Source organism: Xiphophorus couchianus, chromosome 14 (genome assembly GCF_001444195.1).
Source record: "Xiphophorus couchianus chromosome 14, X_couchianus-1.0, whole genome shotgun sequence".
Lineage (NCBI taxonomy): Eukaryota > Metazoa > Chordata > Actinopteri > Cyprinodontiformes > Poeciliidae > Xiphophorus > Xiphophorus couchianus.
Genome location: NC_040241.1, coordinates 14851914 through 14874003, shown reverse-complemented (window position 1 = coordinate 14874003; position 22090 = coordinate 14851914). Strand labels below are relative to the sequence as shown.

The 22090-nt window shown below is 38.8% G+C and overlaps 1 protein-coding gene across 43 annotated transcripts in view; it reads right to left on the bottom strand.

The window, feature by feature from the left end:
- The window catches only part of LOC114157924 (protein tyrosine phosphatase receptor type D), a 455035-nt gene that overhangs the window by 20621 nt on the left and 412324 nt on the right, over positions 1-22090 (bottom strand). For 16 of the 43 annotated variants that reach the window (XM_028039111.1, XM_028039110.1, XM_028039113.1 and 13 more), the window contains 11 exons: positions 21285-21872; positions 20759-20859; positions 20400-20656; positions 19354-19447; positions 16411-16620; positions 14742-14902; positions 11825-11836; positions 9177-9289; positions 5831-5872; positions 5227-5324; positions 2565-2688 (listed from right to left, as the gene is read on the bottom strand). In XM_028039111.1, the coding sequence (XP_027894912.1) occupies positions 2565-2688; positions 5227-5324; positions 5831-5872; positions 9177-9289; positions 11825-11836; positions 14742-14902; positions 16411-16620; positions 19354-19447; positions 20400-20656; positions 20759-20859; positions 21285-21872 (1800 nt within the window). The remainder of the gene's footprint in view (positions 1-2564; positions 2689-5226; positions 5325-5830; positions 5873-9176; positions 9290-11824; positions 11837-14741; positions 14903-16410; positions 16621-19353; positions 19448-20399; positions 20657-20758; positions 20860-21284; positions 21873-22090) is intronic. The other 27 variants (XM_028039121.1, XM_028039122.1, XM_028039140.1 and 24 more) reach the window with 12 other exon arrangements.

Here is a 22090-nt window from a genome sequence, read left to right as displayed (position 1 = left end):
CTTGTGGGGGAGTTGCTAACTGCATGCTAAACAACAGTAGAGTTAGCAGTGTGTGTTTAGGCCATAACATTTTTTTGTATTAAACGTTACTGCCCTCATGTAATATTCAAATTTTCTAAGAAGGCATGCTTAAATTTGTTGCTGTTATATTTTCATCTGTTTATATTGCAAAGAACTCTGGAATATAATATTTGTTGGCAAATATACTCAAAGTTTCATGAGTTTGCACCTTGTCCAGCAGGCTGAATATGACACTGGTGTGCAGAATGTCACTGCAGCTGATGCACACTTTTGACACAGATTACAGTCTCCTGGATGGTAAATGTCACAGAGGTGTTTGGAAGATGAGAAACCAAAGCAGTGAGGAAGATGTGGATTTATTGCAACTGATATTGTCTCTGCAATACTTCCCCAACAGATTTGTATGATTTTTCACCATTGTGCAGCCCTATGTGTGAGCCATAATCGTCAAAATGAAGATGTATCCTCATTTGAATAGGATTGCTGAAATAATAAACTTTTCAGGTATGTTGTAATTAATTAAAGTGCTTATATAAACCTTTCAGGGTTTAAGTAGAACTAATAAACTAATCAAGGCTAGCCAACTTTAATCCAGCAGAACTTGATGAATGCTTTCAGACATCCTGAGTAGATACAGTGAAGTCATCGCAGACAGAACGCCTGTTTTCCAGAGATCCTGCCGATTCATGTCCACATATGTAAATTTTAACTTCAAACTCTAAAGTCAAATCCCTTTTTTGCTTCTCTGTGGACTAGTTTGCACAGAGAACATAAAGAAACAGATGCACTGCTTGCCAAAATGCTTTTGTTAAGGCTTTAGTGGGAATAGAGAACCGTCCCTTGTGTCTATCTGAAAGCAGCAGTGTCTTTTTTGTGTTATTTTCCAGTGGCTCACTAATGGAGCTCCATCAACACTTTTAAGTTGTGGGCGGTTTCTAATAGACTGGAAAAAGATGCTCTCTAAGTCACTTTATCCATTTACTATTTTATTTATTTCCCATTTTCTTCCATGTGAGCAGCTGAGTGGAAATGCTTAATTAATAGCTGTTTGTGTGGGTGCAGTTGTGTTTAATCGTAAACTGATGAATGAGTTCGTACTTTGGAGGGAAGTTTCAGAGAGACCTTTTCACGTATAAGAAGCACTGATGTGCAACACATTATAGATGTCATTTCATACCTTAGCTTAAGTTTTGTCTGTTCACACCAACAATTGTCCTTTTTGTGCTGTGCAGGAACAGTACTGATTCAATCACTCATTCATAGAGAGTATGCCTGGTTAAAAAAAAAGAAGAAGTATTTTTGGCTCTGTGTGTATTTGTGATGGGAGTTTTTCTTGCAAATAACTTTGGGAACTGACTTTAGATAGAAAGTACTCCTTGTCATCAAAAGAATATCTGGTCCAGAAGTAGCTGAATTTCTTTATGGTTGCTATTGACAGAAATTATATTGCCTTTGACTTACTGTACACTCTTTTAATAGAAAGTAATGTTTTTCTTCTCTGGATTGTTGACATTGCTACTGCTGTCAATAACTTTGTGAACTTTCTTATCAGAGAGTACATCTCAAAAAAGTTCTTAATGGAGCTATTGTTACCAGGAAGTCAGTGTATTCTTTTTATAAACAGCACTCCTGGTAAAAGAAAGCATTCATAGCCCAGTGCTTTTGTGTTTAGTTTAATTTCTCTCCTGGACAAAACTACTGACTAATCTATCACTGTCAATAACTTCTCTGATTAGAAAAGTATGTCTGAAGCTTGAAAGTATTCCTGACTGTAGAAAGTATCAAGTATCTTGTCCAGAGATTCTATGTTCAGGATGAGTTTCTCTTGAGGTAATCCAGTACTAATGTTTGTAGCTGTATTTATTTCCTGACCAAAGATATTGACTCAGATTTTGCCGTCATCAACATTGTGAATTCTTCTTGCACTCCCTTCTTAGCCTGTCACAACAGATAGCCATTTGCTCTTCCTGGTTCTGGCAGAGGCGTTTCCTGTTTAAAGAGATGGGTTCCTCTCCATTGTCACCACATGCTTGCTCAGGAGGTGGGATTGCTACAAAGTCTAGAACTGCAATCAACTGAAATGTCTTAGGCAAACAGCTTTTTACCAGTTTGTGTATCAATATACTGCAGTAAATTCTGTACTATGATTTTACTCTGACTATATAACACGGTGTTTACATAATGATTTAAACTGAATGAATTGGCACAATTTAAATAAAGATCATTTATGTCACAATGTGACATTTGAGCTGCAACCAAATTTGCCATATGTTTGTTTTTGTACATTTATGTTATAAAATGACATTTCCTGTAGAATCTACTTTGTTTTTTGTTTGCAAAAGATTACAAAAACACAAATAAACAGGTAATGTTTACTACAAACGTCACTGTTATGTACCGGCGTCTCTTATATGAGCCACCACCAGATTCTCATGTATGAATATAATGAAATTTAACAGTGTAAAAGTGCCCAGGAGGTCTTTAAAACATGTTTCTATGGGCCATCATTACAATTAATCCAGCAGTTAGGAAGGGAGGCGTACCATCGATACCAGAGAGTAGGACTCTGGAGTGATCGTAGGCAATTACGTTGGCGTATCTGTTCTTTGGTTTGTTGACCTCCAGGTTGGAGTGCTCCCAAGTGAACTGCTGACCGGGGTCAATGGACTGGAAAGGAGAAGAGCATCACACTGTTACCACAATAAAAAGTTTTGAAACAAAATGAATAAAAATTACATGAGAGAACATTGATAGTTCTCTGACATTTAGGAGGTTTCCACATTCTTAAATTTTCCTTTCAGCAACAAAACTGCAAATAAAAGTTGGATCTGATGTTTTGACTTATGTTTAATTAATTTCTTTAAGAGTATTCTGGAAAAACTTTGGGTCATACATAGTTTTATGCATTCAGATACTGTCCAGGTCCTGTTTAGCTAGAACGTGGGGATTTTTTTTTTTTAAGTAAAAGCACTTATAAATATTTCATCCTGGTATGTCTGTTGTTTCAGTTGACCCCAGATCCTATTTTAGCTTTTGCCGACTCTAATAGCACATTTGTTGGAGAGTAAAAGCTGAAAACGTACATTATGTGCTTCTGCTATGCATAATATTGATTTTTTTTTTTTCTTTTTTGTGCTGCTGTAAGACCTTCTCGGCTGCACAAACACAGTGAAGCAGAAAGGCTTTGAAATATTAATGAAATACTACTCTATGGAAAAGTTACATTTACACTAGCCATGCTAAACACTGCAAGCCCTCAAGCTTAAAAGAGTTACAGTGGTGGCAATAATCTTGCACCCAAAGTTTTTTGTATTAAAGATTACCTTTGTTTTGAAAAAAGAAATAGGTAAAACATAAAAAAATATTCACAAATTGCATTGGGAGAGAGAATTATTATTATTTTTTTATGACAAACGACTTCCTGAGACATGAGGACTGAATTAGTCAGTATGGTATAAGGATCCAGGTAAATTAACTGGTCTGCTAAATCGTACCCCTATTTCGCCTAGTTATGCTACCATTTCGTCCGTTCGTACTTCAGTTATTTTATCCATAAACAAATAATTTCATTCTCATAAAGGCTAGTATTTATTGCGCACCACTTTATTTCTCTGCTAAGTGAATAAGTAACTAATAATGAATAATTATGAATCATCATCATTTTAGTCTGTATTGTTTTCCGTTTGTTTTGTTTCTGATCCTTGTGTAGCCCAGAAAAATGTATATGACATTAAATTTGACATTTGAAATTTGACCCTTCGTCAAACTAAAATTACCAATCAACTTTCTGTTGGTAAATATTGCTTAATGGAGTCACAAAACTGCATTTCACTGATCACTGATTATCAAAACCGGTAAAAAAAAAGTCCTGCGGGTGAGTGTGTAATTCATCTATATAACGTGTTTCAATTTGCTTAAATAAATAAATAAATTTTTTTAAAAATTCGAACTTATAGCATATCACCATAAAACTCTGGCCACGTCCACACTTATGTGTATAGTTAGCAATATTGAGGTCTTCTGATGATTTTGTTGAAGATTTAGATGATTAAATCCTCTGCGTTTTCTGTTTTAAGCTCAAGAGGGCATATGACTGTGGGTAGGAATAAATGATGTTGAGGAAAACATAAGGCACAACTCTTTAGGTCAAATCTTTAGCCCAGATCTACTTTAGCCATGTTCAGGAATTTTTTCTGTTGAATTTTGATGCATTTAGTACTTACGCTTTCACCCCCTACTGGCACAACGTAGGTATTACCAAGCTTTTGTAACCTGATCCCAGAGAAAGTGTAGATGGAGGTTTCTCCAAAAGCAAACAAACAAACAAAAAAACTCCAATACTATAGCCGTTGCCAAGCTAAATCCTTTAATTTTAGCATAATTCCCCCAAACATTAGCCTCCCAAGGACATAATTTTCTTACCATATGTCCCGTACAAATCTATCCTAAACAAAGGCATGGAAAGTCAGGCTCAGTGTGATTTTTACCAAAATATGTTCAAACAATGGGCTGCAACATTGCTTACAATATAAAAATCGTTATTACATTGTGCTCATAAAATTGCTTTCCAATGCTCTGAAATAAGCAGTATGAAATTGGAATTGAAAGGTACTTAAGCGGCACTAATGATTTGGCAGCTTGGCAGTTTGAGGCCCACAAGGTGACCTCGTAGATTATGGAGGAGCTGAATGATCAGCACAGAGAGACGGGCAGAAAAGGGTAGTGGTAATTATTTTTCAAATGCAACTGGGGCCTTTTTTGCTGATTTTTTTAAGGATCTATGAAAGGCATAGTACTAAATTACCAACTGCATACGGGAATAATTCATATAGTTGGAGAATTTCCTAAAAGATCCAGAAGGGCTTTACACATCTAGGTTCTACAGTTATATCAAACATTATGCTTGTTTTACTCTTCATGCATCCTCATTGTGAGACTTCTTACATATTTTATTTAAAAAGCAGTTGAACCGACTTTATGAAGGATCTTGACTCAACTTTGTGAGGCCAACACCTTTGGAAACACTGTTGGTCTTAATGTTTTCATACAAACTTTACAGCAGACATATACCTTTGCTTCTTGATGGGTTTTTTTTGTGGTGACTGCACATAAATATTTAAGTGAATCTCAAGAACCACAAGAAGTTTTGACCCTAACTAAATTTGACCTATTTTTAAATGGTCTCAACAAAGAGTTGACACTCACTTCATATTCCTGCGAAAACTTTAGGTTGTCATTGGCTTTCAGGCGCTCTACGTGATCGGCCAATTCCATGATGGGGATCGGAGGGTGGTTCGCCATACCTGTCACAAAAAAAAAACAAAACAAGATGGATTGATCATCATCGCTCAGGTACAAGCCTTGATTACCAGCATATGATTATAAGAGGTGGTGGTGGAAGAGTGAATCTTGTTAGGCTAGTTTGTTTACGCAAAGCAGTGATCATGCTAATAAAAAGACACAAAAGCCAATGAGAGGCCATCGAGCACACTTTAGCCCCCACTCCCTACGGAGAGAGAAAAACGTTATTCACGCAGAACGACGCAGTGGGTAGTTAGCAATGACAGCGTGTGCACGGACACAAACATCCCCAAAACTCACAAACGTCACATGTTGAATGTTAGGCTGCTGACATCTGCTTTGAGTGATGTCATTTCAAACTCTGCCTCCTGAGATGACATGGTGTTAAACGCGAGATGAATTAGATGCGGATGTGGATACAAACTTAGCAGGAACAAAAGGAGGAAAGAACTGAGGGTAAAGAAAACGATTATGGGTTATGTCAAAAGCATAATCGAGAACAACTAACTTGACAAATGGAGGTTACTGGGGTGACTGGGCGCACCTGAACCTGTGGAGGAAATGTGGGTGAAATTAACTTTATTATAGACGTCACAGCAATGTGATGACTGTTTTTAGTTAAAAAAAAAGGTAGAAAAGGGATAAGAAATAACTGATTTTGTCTATCCTATATGGGGGATTAGCAACATACAAAGTATTGCGATGCCACTGTGCTAATTTCACAGGGAAGAGATAGAATGAATGATCTGATAATTTCTTTAGTTTACTGAACAGAGACTATATATACAAGGATTAATCCCAACTATAAATATGTTTTATTACAGACAATAAATATTAGAGAAAATTCTCATTTCAATTTTATCTGGAGGGACATTTCTGAAGAATAACTGGTAGAGATGCACTGATCAAGCCACCAGTCCTTTGTAAATGACTGGTGTTATCAAAAGAAGGTTTGTCTGACTGACCTCAAATTCTGATGCCATCAATTTATAATCTTAGCCTGCAAGAATGGAGGCCGTGTTTTGCATGGTCAATACTCAAAACTGACAGCGAACTTTTTGTGTGTGCAGCATGGAAAATTGCATTTTACACAATGCATGTTATTTTCTTGTAACATGTAACAAATGTGTATTTCCCCTACAAGACTAAGTATTTTTTCCCTTTAGAATGATATTTATATGTGTGTTTAAGCATATGGTCTCATGAAACCAGTTCTGACCCAGGCATCTGTCTTTGTCGTTGTGGGAGGGTTATACAAAGAGCAGAAGAAGTTCTGATCATTAGCGTCTATAATTTTTAAAACAAAGCAATAAATTTAAGTCAGACAATTTTTCAAGTAAGTTTCTTTTCAATAAATAAATACTGGAACTCCAATAAGATATATTACAAGCTTAATTATCAACAAGTCATATCAAAACCTGGAGAAATGCTATTGTTAGCCTAGCGCTAAAGCAAGCGGATCATCATCAGAGGAAGTAAGAGCTTATTAGGGTTGTATGTGTCACGTCAGATGTACTGAAACAGAAGAATTTATACTTATTTTAGTTGAAACTTTTTAAGCCCACCATAGTGTTGGATTAGAAACCCCAGTTGGTACAAAAAAAACACATGCCATCAAAGAACAATGCAGAATCCAGAACGTTGCTGATGAGCAAGTTGTATTAGAAAGTTAGATCTCAAACATACACATACAATGTTTCTACTGGGTTTAATGTAGCATTACGTGACAAGTTACGTCAAATGACTAGGATAAAATAATCTTTAGTGGGCCATCTCCAGTTTGCAATAATTTAAAACTAGCTTAACAGACTTGATGTGCTGTGGCAGCTCTGATGGATTTGATTTCACGAAGCAGAATTACAATGTATAAATAACTTATAGTAAGGTTGTATAAAAAAGGTCCAAGAAAAGATGTTCGCCAAAGCAACGTGTTTCACTGTGGCTATGACCGAAGAGAGGATGTGCTATTTTGCCAAGCCGGGCGCCTGGCGCTCTATGCGACACTACGTTTCATTCTGGTTTCTGGCACAAGTGGGCATTAGCAAATGGAAGCTGCAACGTTTTCACACCCACTTATACATCCCTTCGAACGACTGCAAGGACTGCCTTTATTGCAGTCCGCCACTCAAAATCCATTTTTACTAAAGGGATTGGGGGGGTTGAGGTGCAACAACGAGAGTGCCTTTCCTGACATGCCATCGTTCAGACATCAAGCATCCTTAGGATGAAAATGTCCAATGAGAGGGGTGAAGAGGTGAAAAGGAGGGGAAGTGCAGAGAGAGGTGTTCTTATGTAGAAGTGCTTCAGAGGAAAGTGGTCCTGTGGTGAGAAGAAAAATATTTGGTTCTTTCTGTAGCTTCAGAGAGCCAAGATACTGGCTCTAAGTAAAAAAATATGATGGGCTTGAGAGGTGAGAAAAATAGTGGAAGGATGGTTGAAATCAGTTCCAGGCTGAGGTAAAAATATTTCTCTGCTTGGATGAAATGATCTGTAATGGCCCTAAAATCCCGACGGAGCTTTTTTGAATATGCACAAATGAGCCTGCCGGGATAATTTATCCCCCTTTCAGGCTAGCTGACCTGAAAAGTACGTGTTTCATATTACAACTATATTGGCAGCGTCTGAACACCCGCTCTTAAGCAGTCAGATCCAAAGAAAGTCAAACTGTATTAAAATGTGCCACTTTTGGCCCTTGAGACAGTAAAAATATGCATCTCCTTTCCTGGTAATGCAGCGTCTTGCCAAAGTTTTCACATTTTGTCACATTGCAACTCCACATTTGTAATTGGGATGTCATTTGATAAACCAGCAGAAAATAGTACGGAATTATGAAGTAGAGTGACGTGTGAAATGGGTTTTAAAATCATTGGTTTGTAGGAGCATGTGTCAATGTCATTAAAGCTGCAACTTTTTAGGATATGCTGTCAATTTTGCACATTTGCAGACATTCTTTTTTGAGCAGTCAGACTGGCTGGAGAATGCCTGTTAACATCAAAATGCTGATCTTGCCAAAAAATGATCTTTTAAGATGTATGACTGGGTTTTTCTAACAGGGGAAAATGCTTTTACCTAAAATGTTCTATTATAGCTCTGGCTGCTGTATTGTCCTGCTGGAAGGCAAATCTCCATCCCTGCTCAAGAATCAGTTAAACACAGGTGGACTCTCGTTGCTAGCTTGGTGACTTCTAAGTGCAGCTTGTTGCACTGGATTTTATTTACGGGTATCAGAGTAAAGCGGAATGAATACAAATTGATGTCACACTTTTAAAACTTATGTAGGAAAATAATTTGAAATCAATCTTGTATTATTTTATGTGTTGGCTTATCAGATAAAATCTCAGCATGATTGGAATGTGACAAAATGCGAATGCCTTCAAAATGTGAAGGACTTCGAAGCCGCAAAAACACGGGTTTCGTCATCCTCTCGCCAGCTCGTGGTTTTCACACAACTGTGATTAATTTCATTTCGCTCGCCTCCTGCAATGCAGGTCTGTGCTATTCTGGGTGAGCATGACAAGCTGTAATGACCTGTGCAACCCAGATGCAGACAGGGATGACATATGCCACTGAAGTGTCGAGCCTGCATTCCTGCCTCCAGATTTTCCACAGTGAGACGTCTCCAGAGAGACCGATGTCAGTATTGACCCTCTCTGTCTGTTCAGAGCACCTGTCCACGGCCTCTTGTACAAAACGCTCCCTTGTTCAGTGTCAATCTTACCAAGAAAGGGTGATGAAGAGGAATATTTGGTTTTGTTCCCTCGAAGAAAGCAATCTGTGTCATTCAGACCATTTTTCCAAGATGCACATTCAATTGTTTTTTTTTTTTCACACAACGCTTGATCTGGAATACTTACCAGGTGTCTGGAAGTTAAGACGCCGGAGCTCAACCGGATCAGTGGGATGATGAAGAGGCATTTCTTTGCTGTTTGGAAGGCTGCCTTTTCTGGCTTCGGTTTCTGCTCTTTTTCTGCAGGATATAAAACAAATTCAAATTATCTCAGCCAAGAAAACAGATGCTTTTTTTTTTCTCTATTGTTGTATAACCGCAAAATGCACCTTGTTGTCCCATGAATAATGAGGGGAAATATGTAATTAAGGAGCTGACAGGACTACATTGTCTCGGCATGCAGGACTACAGGGGATAGTCTGAGTAACATCTCTTCATTGTATAATGGCTCGCAGTACAATAGCTTCTAGCTGGTTAATTCCAGCCTTAGTGAAGCTTAATGTTCACGTTTCAGTGATAGTGTCAGGTCATGCATTCAGCTTTTAAGAAAATTGGAAGCTTTGTTGGGGCCAGGATTTATATGCATTATACTGAAACCAGAGTTTGTTAATGTACATATGCTTAATTATATAGCATAGCATGGTGCAAAACCAGTCCTTATTTCTTATGCATAGCCTGCCTAGCATGCTTTATTTTTAATCATTTAAAGTAGTCTTTAATACTTCGGTAAGCTTTCTGAAGAACTTCACTAGTCTTTATTTGAACTTCAACTTTCTCATTCATTTTCAGCATAAAATCTGTAATTTGCTTTAAAACAAAGAAAGTGGACAAGGAGTACAAAAGTATGTCATTTAAAAAAAAGTAACAGCAGATAAAGACAATAATTACAAAAAATCATCTTCCTTTAGTTGATCTACTGTATAGGTTTTCAGCTAACAGCTCTTTGAGGATTATTCTTTTTGTGCTTAGGCATAATGTTTTAATGTCGATTCAGGGAAACTCTTGCATTTAAGCTTTAAGAGTGTATTTAAAAAAGCCAAGTTATTATCTTATCCGCTTTCCTTGCTTCTCTAAATCTGGTCTTATGTTTAAAATGAGACCAGATTTATTTTAGTTTATGTTATTAACTTTCCTGCTCTATCAGATTCTACAAAAGTCTCTCTTTGCTTTTTGTCATTGCAGTTTTTAAATTGATATTAAATCCTTTAATATCCAGTTTTTAGCATTGTTTCTGATGTCATCACAAATTAAATATAAGAATCCTGGAATAGCCCCCAATTAAAACTATATTCTGATTAAACAACTTGATGCACAAATCACAAGCCTTAGATCCCCACTCGCTAAGAGGCGAAGTGCATCGAGATACAACCTTCCAGCTACAAGGCAAGAATGCTAACAAGTGCACAACTATGACCACTGTACACTAAGCATAATCAACCATATGAGCTACTGCAACAATTGTTTTCAGTTTGTGAATCCTTTAGAGGATGTTCAAGTGTCATTGTCTTTCCGGGTTTTCAATGGTATGTTTTTCATATTTGACGAAAGAAACTGCAACAAATGATGTACCAACTGTCCAAAAAAGATTTTCTTGACAAATTATATTACATGTCATCACCACATTAGCCTCTACTTGTCTTAATTAATAGGTCAGACTAACGTAGTTTAGCAAAGAAGAAAGAAAAATTAAAAATTTCTCCTAAAATCCTAATAATAAAACCTGCTAACATCTGAACAGAACTAAAAAAACAAACCTTCAAAGGGATAAAGAATTATTTCTAAAGACAAGTTGACAAGAAAACTCAAACGTCCTAGAAGTGGTTTATAAAGAAATGAGGGACAAATCAAGACTGTTGTACCAAAGGTCACATGTGGAATGTTAAATAACACATCTGAGTTCAAAGGGATCTTTGGTGTAAGTATAGACCAGTTACTGGTATAAAGACGCTCCAGGGTTTTAAAATGTTCGGGTTAAAAATAGCATCAAACCATTCAAACAGTCTTCCGCCATCTTTTTATGCAACAGAAACTGTCAGAGCAACAGACATTTCTCCAGTTCTTCCAAGTACTGAATATTGCAGCAATGTCCCAATTCACCAGTTGTTGCCTGCACACTGCTGGCCAGCTCACTCAATGAAGGCTCCAACATTCTTCCCTCAATGACAAGAAAGTCACATTTACCTTGGTTTAAATATTTCTGGTTTTAAAAAACTAACAGTCATGGTGCCAAAACTAAATAAGTAGCATCTAACATTTGTATTAATCTAACAATGTTTTGAAACTACAGTTGGCAAAGTACATGTCTGTTAAGCAGTTGACTGAAGGCCCTGCTGGAGCAGATAGCCTGTGTAATAAACCTGCCAACATAAGTCTACCTATTAGTACCACAGTAACTAATAAATATCATGGCTAAGATTCTTGTAATAATTTTCATAATACTGAATTATCTTAGCAGTAGTATAAATAACTGTTGCTGTCCTCTTTTACATGCAAGTATTTAATATGATATTCCACCTTTTTGATTTAAATGTTTGTGTAAACAACATAAAACTGTTTTTTCTCAAAACCGTACAGTGATAATCTCATCCCTGCCAATGCCCAGTTATGAGCGTTTTCCTGTTTATGTTTAAAAAACAACAACAGAAAAACGCTCTTACATGTGCAACATGCCTCTCTTGCAAGGGAAAGATGTGTTCATTAGCGACATGCAAAAGAACAGAACTGACCAAGAAGTTCTAGGTTGTTTTTTATTGTTCATTTCTTTGGCACTCTTACCTGTCTGGTTTGCTGCTCCATTGGTCAGCAAAGAAAAAAAGAAAAAAAGAAATGGCAACACAACATTAGGGAATGAGACCTTTAAGTTTTAATATTACTGAGACTTCCAGAAACTAAATCAAAAGCAGCAAGGGAAAAACGAATCCATCTCGCCTGACTTTTTTTGCTTTGTGTGCAAGATTAGTGATGCTTCACTTCGGAGGATTATGCTCAATTATGCAGCCTTGAGGTTCTTTGTTTCAAACACTACAGATTCCCAGGTGCAGCCAAGATTCGTACAATGTATCTCAGCTATTTCAAGCAGTTTCAGATGATTGCTTCTTGTTCAAGCATAAAAGTCATCTCTTAACTGCTAATTGGCATGTCTGTCTGTTCCTGTACTCCACTGTTTTATGCATTTATAAAACTCAGAAACGATGCACACTAAAGAGACATGCATTTGGTATTTTATATGAAAGAACATGTGGGATCATTGAGTTTAATGAAATGTGTGTGATGGGGCATGCGCTTGTGGTGGTTTTTTTTTTTCATTTGAAACAAAATCCATCAGTCTTATTGCCATGATTGTATTTGGAGGTGTACAATTTACTTTTATGTCCAGGCTCATCAGATCTCACCACAATTTTGTTGTGTTGTTGCATGAAAGTTGTACTCTACCCCATAAATGTTGATCTTCAAGAGAAATATCACCTAGTTCAAGTGCTAAATGTCTTCTTGCCTGTCAATAGCTAGTCTGGTAATCAATGTTTAAATCTACTAGACTTTTACAGATGCTAAAGAAAATAAATCATAATAAAAAAAAGAATCTCAGTGTTTTTTGTTTTAGTTGGAAAAAAATGAAACATGTTTTCTAGTTTTAATATAGATAAATATGTATGTTTTTTTGTTCATTTTGATGCTAGTGACAATCCAGAAAAATAGAATATGGCAAAGGACTATTTACAACTGATTTTTATTAGACATACCGTGCTGTTGCTATGTTAAGAAAAAAATTACTCTCCGTAAGTTGTAGCTTGTGGGCTCCCATGAAAATATGCTTAGGCGTAGATATTTGACTGAATTAACTGCTGGTTATGTAGAAGGCTAGAGGAGACGGACGAGGAAGTGAACGACGCAGGAGCGTAGGGGTGTGCAGGTGCATGTTTAAAGGCTGTGCGTGTCCTGGCGGAACAGGAGGACACAGGAGAAGGGAGCATAAGGTCAAAAATGAGGATCTGTAGCTCAGGTTCCCCAGTTGGATGGGTAGCGGTGAAAGGTGTGGGGAGAGGAGGGGGGGAGGTTAGGATGGCTGGGAAGTGAGCCCACACCCCGGGGTCCTTCTGAAAGCTTCACACACATGCAGTGACAGGCAGCAGATAGTCAAAGCTCTTCCCTCCTACGCTTGACTGATGAGCAGTGACATTACGGGCTCAGAATATCACTAGGGGGTTCCAGTTAAAAGAAAAAAAGGGGGGGGAGGGATATTTTCATTCAGTGGGAAGAGCATTACAGCAGTGTTTGCTACAGTTTAAAGAGAGTTCCTGAGTGTGGAGGGAGGCGTGTGATTAACTTTCAGTCAGCAGACGTGTCTGTTTGAAGGACTGTGGGCGCCTGAGCTTTGATGGCTTGACAGTTCGGGCAAATGCATGTTTGGAATTACTCATGTTAGAATTAATGTGAATTACTGAGAAGGAAGGTCACACTTAGTCCAAGGATCGATGCGCCTGAGGCTTAAAGGTAAAAATCACATTTTCTACATCTGAACACTGGAATTTGTTTCAATGTTTCAGTTTATCCAGCAATACATTGTTGCCACTCAAATAGCATTCTTTATAATTATTAGCCACCCTGGTGAAGATTGCAGTAGGACCAGCTGACAAAAAACAAACCTCATTATCGTCAAACCTCACAAAACAATATTCTTCTATTTTCTAAACTATATTATTCTAGTAAATTGATCAGTGTCTAGGAGTTTATTACCTCATGGATTCACTTTTGATTCCCCGGTGAACAAATATGATGTGACATAGTATCCTATTTTTTTCTAAACTCTTCAAAGTGGGAACAAGAGGAGAACAAGGAATTTTTAGAAAACCGGACGGGTGTTAATCTTTATTAGTCAGGAAATGGCTGCAAGAAAATAGCTGCTTGCTAAAACCTGGTCAAATTTACAGTAAGAGCTATAATTAAAAAAACTAGAACTGTGACTGACGAGGCTGGATGAGGATCCAACTTTATCTTTCCACTAGGTAGGTCACTGCCACTTTTTGGCAGTGACAACAACTCTGCCAAAAATGCTCTCCTCAATACACCAGACCATAAAACAGGGTACTGAACCGCACCGACCAAAGCCGTACTGCTCAGCAGAAAAGAGGCATTAGGATTAAACAGGTTTCCATAACAACCATTAGACGGCAAGCCAAGCCAACTTCCACAACTGCTAATGTAAACAACAGGGTTCCTACAACTTTACTTTACCACATCTTTCCTTTATTTTCATTATTCTTTATAACCCAGAATTAAGGAGACATAGAAGCTAATGAAAGTAGTAAAATGGCTGATAGTTTACATTTTAAATGGATGGGAGAAAAATTCACAATTTGATGTAGTGACCCCCCCACCCCGAAAAGAAAAAACAACAAAAAGACACAACATAAATAATAGTGTTTGAAATACATTTTAAGAATCTGAGTTTTTTATTTTAAAAGTTTTTATAATGAAATAAATCTTGCTCTTTGGTCAGATAAGATTGAAACTGTGCTTTTTAACAACAAACACTCTGGGGGGTTCTTGTTTGAAACAAATGTTGAAGACACAAGAAAAGCACCTCATGCACCTCCCTGTTAAGCATGGTAGAGGCTCTGTGATGCAGAACACGCTAAGCGTTTCTATCTGTCACAGATTGTTGTGAGTTTCTAATGTGCTGCAATTTCCTCACCTTTTATAAAGAAGGATGGCGATGACGATGCATATGATGAAGACAACTGCCAGCACGGGCCCCACCACCCAGATAAGACCTTCCTCCTCGTCCATGATTGGCTGGGGATTGAGGTCTGCTGAAACAACTGGGTCGGAGTACGGGCTGGTGGCATACATGATCTGAGAAGGAAAAATCAAAACTTTGGTCCGGATTAAGAAGAAAGCAGGTGAAGTTTTTGCTGTTTTAATACCCGTCTGATCTTTTGCTCCACATGTTTCCTATCTATCGCATCCATTTGCAGTGCAGTTCAGTAAGGCAAATTCAAAGCTAATTCAAAGTTTTCTCTTGAGTAATTTTTTGCACAGCTGCTGTTTGACCAACTGCAATTATCTGAGTATCTTTCTTCTCAAGGAAAGAGCTGATTGAACCATTTCATATTCAAACCAGAGATAAAAAGATGGTCTCCAGGGAAGAAAATGTATGTGTTAGTGGGCAAATTAGAGATTTGCGTCTGTCCGTCATTATCTACCTGAACTCAGGGTTAGTGAAGAGAGTACGAGGTAGAGCTGTAAACCCTGGAGCTCATCAAATCCATCATCTTGCCTGCAGCTGCCTAATCATGCTGCTTTCTGCTCTTTCGTCCGCACCGACACACACACACACACACACGCCGACACACTGGCTGCAGCAGCGGAGATAAGGTGGACCACACGTAGGATGCAATTAAAGAGGAGCTCTGTTATCGAGGTGTTCCTGCGATCGGCGAAGGTCTTCAGGGGGTTTCTCTCCCTAAAGCGTCCAGGGTAAGCTCTTTGGACCGGTTCCCACTGCTGCTTTAAGTTTTCATGGAAAAGCTGCACAAGTCCTCAGAGTAACACACGACCAGAGGCAGACTGAGACGTTTGGCCGAGATGAAGTGGATTTGACCCTTTCTTAACAGTTTTTATAACTAAATAAAAAATCAGGGAGAGAACTTGAGCTTTAAGATCACAGTGCCTTGAAAAAGTATTCACATCCAACCTTTCAACTTTTTTTCCCCCCAACCATAAACTTAAATGTATGTTCACGAGATCTTAAATGATTCAGCAACGCAAACAAGGTAGAGAATATTTGAGAATTTCCTTGTTGATAAGGAGCATTCCCACAGCATAATGATGGAGTTCAGTGTGATGTGCAGCATTAGCTTTTCTCACACATTAGGGGTTAGCATGAAGTTCAAAGGGTTTTTGTTTAGGTCTCATCTAACCAGAGCACCTTCTGTACTTTGTGTGTCTGCTGTGTATCCTACTCAGCTTTTTAAGTTGACACTCTTTCAACAGCGGTTTTCTTCTGGCTAACAGTTCCTCCTTCTCAGCTGATCCAAAGTTAACATGAGCCTTTTCTTCTGATTAATGGCCCCCTTGCATAGCATAGCTTAGGTGTTTGTCAGTACGCAATTGTGACAGTTCTATGAGATGCTCAAAACTTTGGGTATTTTCTTATAACCAGCTCCTTATCCCTGACTTGTCTGTTGTGTTGATACAACGACATAATACTTTTTGTTGGACTATTAAAATTCCAACAAATTACATCAAGATTTGGGGTGGTACAGGGACAATGTGAAACTATTTACATTTCGTTGTCTATAGAATACCGTTATTTGAATATAAAGGACAAAACTGAAACACAGTTGGAGAAGCAAACCTACGTTTTCAGACATCTCCAGCACGGCGAGCACGAAGAAGATGTACTCCTGGCCGTTCTGGAGTTGTTTGTTTTCAAAGTCGTCGTAGATCTTGCCATCTCCCAGGGTGAACTCTTTGGGCAGGTCTTTGAAGTGCGCAGCAATGTAGGCTTTGGGCTCGGCGTGCCTCTGGAAGCGAAGGGCTCTGCTCGTTCGGTTTATCTCCTTCAGTAGCTTTAGTGAAAAAAGAAAAAAAAGAACAGCCGATAACACGGGACACATTCCAGCCGCACGCACACAAAAACAAACCCAGCACTCACTGAATCTGACAATCTCTTTTGATTGCTGAGCTGAAAATGCTGATTGCAAAAAAGGCAGAACATGAGAAGAAAGATCAATAACTTTTTTCTTATTTCATCTGCTTTTATTTTATTTGACGACAAAAGATTGAGAGATTAAAAGATTGCGTGAATTTCCGTCATTTAAAGCAGCTGAGGATTATCCAGCAGCTTCAAACAGTGAGGAACAGACTGAATTAATTCAAAACTTACATCGCTCTGTTGATACAATCAAAAGCTAGTTTCTGCTTAAATGTATCGACAAGTAAAATCTGGGGAAAACTTAGCAGCATTTGATAAGTGTACTGTAATTTATTTTCCACTCATTTTCTGCAGAAAATTAATCTAACACAAAAAAAAGAAGAAAAGTTACTAATGCAGCAAACAAAGTGGCTTCAGACTTTGAATTTGTGGGTTTTGACATCGCGCCGATCCTTTTTTACTCCATAACTGTTATTTGGGTAAATTGTTTCACTACCTTTCTTTCCCAGCCACAAGTGATAACGATCCTACGAGGCTGAAAGGAAAACAATGCCCTTCATGCAAGCCGGTGTCGTCAAATTCAAATTTCCTGTTACAAAGCATGGATGATAATTATGCTAATGGAGCCTGGTTAGCCATTTCTCTGTCTGAATGCATATATCCAGCTTGTGTGAATGGTGGGGTGTGCGCGCGTGTGTGTGTGTGGCTGCCATTCACATTACAGAGTGTGTGTCCTCGGCCGTTGTGTGCTTTGTTTTGGCTGCGGGGGTGTTGGTGCTGCCCGATAATGTCTTCAATCATCTCTCCTGTCAACACGGCTAAATCTAGCTGCCCTTGGGAAAAGTTGTGAAAAGGTGAGTGCCAATATTGACAAACAAATAAATTCTGACGGAGAGGGTGACTTTTGGGGCCATCGGTCAAGGCTACAGACACAGGCCTCTGGGCATGAGCCGTAACGGTGTTGCAGGATGAGACCCCTTGTGTATTCTTTTATCCATCTGTACATATGATATAATGTGATGTTCATACCAGTAAAATAAACATCAGAAGTGTAACTGCCTTTGCCAGACTCTGAAATAGCTGTGCAGCGAAAGGGACCAATCTTTTTGTACTGTAGTTAAAAAAGGGCAAATGACATCACAGTTCAATCCAGAAACTGGATAAAAGCAATTAAATGTATGATTCTTAACCAAGCTTTTGGTTAAGAATCCAAAAGCTTAGTTGCCTTACAAAATGATTAAGTAACTTTAAAATGTGTACAAAAGAAACATTTGGAGCTGTGGCACTTTAAAATCAAAAGGTGCCACCAAATGTTGATTGATGACATAACTTCAGAGAGCAACTGTCTTTTATTTTAAACAAAGGACAGATTCATTTATCAACAAAAAATACCTTCTGAAGGCAACACAGAAATTAATCGAGAGAGAACATTTACTTTCCCTAAAGATTCTCAAAGCTTTGCAAAAGTAAATTGAGGCCCACCAACAAGAGTCTTGTTTGTAAACAATTTTCTTCTAACATTATGCAAAATGCTTTGGCTTCAATTATAATTAACTCAGCTCTTCAAACTAAATTAATTTACAGGGGTTTTTTTTCTTTTTTTTGAGCCAAATAAATGATCTACTGTTGTGTTAATGTCTATTCATCATGTGTAGCATTAGCTTGAAGTGACACCTGTGTGAGAACATAGACTTGGTGTTCTGGTGAAACCATCGTTCATTGGAACGAGGGTGTTGACGGCTTCAGAGTTACACAGCTGGTCAGTACTGGAGCAAAAATTAAAACAATCTAACTTAAATGTTGCCAAAATTATAGATTCTGAATTGCAGTTTTCGTCACAAGCACTTATCGGCCACTATTGCGAGTCAACAGCAGACATAACTCACCACAGAGGGTTCATAAATCACTGGGTAGTGAGTCATTTTCTTAGGTCTGCAAGGTATTGGTTATGTTATACACTGTACCATTTGAAATATCTTTATTCGTTGGCCACTTTCACAAATGTGCTCAGCTGCCTTATGCAATTTTTTCCCTCTTCAGACATGGAATATAACTTCTCTGTGATTCAAGTCTGAAAACAAATGAAAAGTACGCTTAAAAAAGTAATGCTCATAAATTTGATATTTTTAACACGTGAGATTCAAACTTTGATTTATAAAAGCCATCATTTAGTCAACACTGCTGCACATCTTGATGCTTCAAAATTACCCAACTTTGTTCATGTAGTTCTAAATATAAACGTCAAGTGGCTTGTGTGCTAGTTTTTCCTGAAACGCGAAGAGCCGCTAAGGCCTGATGCAGCTCTTCAGGTAATTACTGCAAATACAAAGAGGAGGAGAAGGTGGAGATGGGATGGCAGTTTGCAGTCCAATTGATGGCTACTTCATGTTCTCATTTCCATATGAACAGTGCTCTCTGGAGCTATTTGCGTCAATCAGAAAGACTCATCGCCTGTCTCTCTTGTCCTCTTACCTGTCTCGACTTACTTTTTCCTGCTTTGAGAAATTAAATATGTGCTAGTCGCACACAACTTTGCAGACTGAGTTATAAAGTGAGTCTTGACAGAATACTGCAAACAGAATGTGAAGTGTGCCAGTATTTTAAAAATTTCCTTCAATTCAGTGCCACAAGACGATCTAGAACGTACCTCTTCCAGATTCATCTCATCTGGACTGTCCCAGGGACTGTAAAACTTCCCAGTGCGTTGCTTCTTCAGAGGTACGACCACAATATAGTAACCCCTGGAAAATACACAGAAAAAGAGTTTTTGTTAAAGGAGAAATGTGATGTGTAATCACTCATTTCTGTTTCTGTGTGTGGCTTAGCATGCTCAGAGTACTTTGCCAGTGGGATCACTTCTTACTCAGGTCCCCAGTGGATTAAGTCAAAAAAGATACACAATTAAAGCATTCTCATCCCATCATCAAGGTGGCAACAAAACTGCCAAACTTGAGATTTTCTGGTGATTTTGCCAGCTAACATTAGCCAGAATGGCAGTGTAGCAGGCTAATACAAAGCGTATTAGCTTAAGTGGTATTATGGAAGCCAGTGGGCCAAGTGCAACCAGCAGCATCCAAAAAATAATAATATAAAAGATGAATTTGAAGCCATCATGTGCAATGTAATGTGCTCTCTAGCCTTCTGACAATCCTGGGCTTTGTTGAAAGTCTGTAAGAGACTTTACTGGGCTTAGGGGAGTGCACTCAAATGAGTCGGCCTGCTTTAGTATGTAATGATTGAGGTGAAGAGGATATTAGTCTCAAAAGCAGGGAGGAATGAAAATAATTAAGGGGAAAATACATCATTACTGACAAGGTATTGTGCATAATTGGTTAGTAAGGGAAGACCCTTACTAACTAAGGTGTACCAACGTTGTTTAAAATTTATGATTTCAAACAAGGCAAAGTCTTCTTGAAACCACTTAACCTGTGATTTCAATTTTTTTTAGATGCCAGAGAAACTACTTGGGATATTGTCTGGCATCTGTGTGGCTGCAAACTGTGTTTTAGTTGACTGAAAGAAGGAAAACATTGTCTGATTGGAAATATTTCCAGTGGTATTTTTATTTTATCAAACCAGGTAACTCTCGTGGTTATCAGCAAGCTGCAAGTAAACCCCCTTACTGTAGCTAGCAAACACAGTACCTTAAAATATAGATACATATCACTCCAAACTGGCATCACTCCAGCTCACCTTACTCTTTCAGAAGTTTGGACTGATGGGAGCTCTACGGTCACCATCCCGTCTGAATTTGTTTTGCCAATCATGTAGGGCTTGGTGCGAAGGACGTCTGGAGCCGTCATGGTGGACACGCGATGCTGAAGCCCTCCAGCGCTGTTCCCACGGTTGGTCAACAGGAAGGAGTACTGTGTCTCTGGTTGAAGACCCGTGATAAGCTTCTGTGTTAGCTTTCCATCCACCTCCACACTCTGCCCATTATCATAGAGGATCTGTGTGGGGAGAAAGAAAAGTTTCATTTAGATGTAGGAATGTGTTGTGCGTTGTTCATTTGTTGGGGTTATATGCCGTGTGTAAGGTAAGCGAACACTCACAGTAAAAGGTTGTGCGGGGTTGTAGGTGTCTGGAATTTCCCACGTCAGCAACACTGACGACTTCATAGCAGCTCTCACGTGGAAATTTTTTGCAAACACTGCTAAAAGAAAGGGGGAGCAGATGATTTAGACACAAAACAGCCTTTCTGTCTGTCTTCCTTTGACCCCGCACACTAGTGCTTACCTGGAAAAGACTCCTTCAAAACCAGGTTGAAACCAGTACTATGTTGAACTGAAAACTGTCCTCTTACCTTCTTACCAACACCACGTTTATACAGTAATGACTGACCTTTACTTAACTGACAAAACAAAAAGAGACACACATACTTACTCCATGGGAGGTCTTAAATTATAGGATAACAAAAAAACTAATGATAGGGGAATATGTTAATACCAGAGTCTTCTGGTTGAGTCAGCTTTAGCATTTTGAGACATTAGGATGGAAGTTGTTGCTGAACAGGTCTGAGCAGGAAAAGGTTGATTTTAAGAGGAAAAAGGGGCTAAGAAGTTCAGTGTCTGGTCCTACCTTGATCCACAGGCTGTGTTCTGAATTGGACACTTGGGCTATAGGGACCAGAGCCCTTGCTGGTGAAGGCACACATTTTAATATCATAAGTAGTGTCTGCCCTGAGCCCATCCAGGAGGACGGTTGATTCCGGGGCAGTGATGAAGAGTTCTGATGGACTCCGCGGGCTGTTGATGTCTTTGTACTGCAGAGCATATTTCACTATTTGACCATTTCGCTCTGCCAGGAGAACAGGCTGCCAGCTGACCTGAACTGTGGAGGTGCTGGCTCCCTCTGCTTTAATGTTTTGTGGGTAACCACTCGGTACTTCTTCATTTGTGATGACCTCTTTGACTGTCTCCTCCCCAAAGCCCACCTTGTTGCGCGCTGAAAGGCGGAAGGTGTACGAGGCTCCCTTGTGGATCTCTTTGGTGGTGTAGTGGTTCTCTCGCTCAGGGAACTCGATAACAGTCAGTGGGTCAACATCTTTGCGGCCAAAGCGAAGGCGGTAGCCCTGCAGGGGGCCGTGGATTATTGCTGGGGGGTACCACTGGAGAAGAGCTGTTCCCATGTTTGTTGTACTGACAGTGAGGCGAGGTTTCTCAGGAACTATTGGTGGGAATAGAGAAAAGGTTTTTAGAAATATAAAGGACGGTGTTTTCTTCATTCATCAGAGCATGGGCCGCTATCAAGGTTATTCAAGGGTTTTTAAAAAATAAAAATTTCAAAATATCTTAACGTTTCTGTGTCGAGATGCATTCCGACTAGGAGACCCAGAATGTTTTTCTCAAGACTAATTTTCCTTTCATTATTCTGGCAGGTTTTGA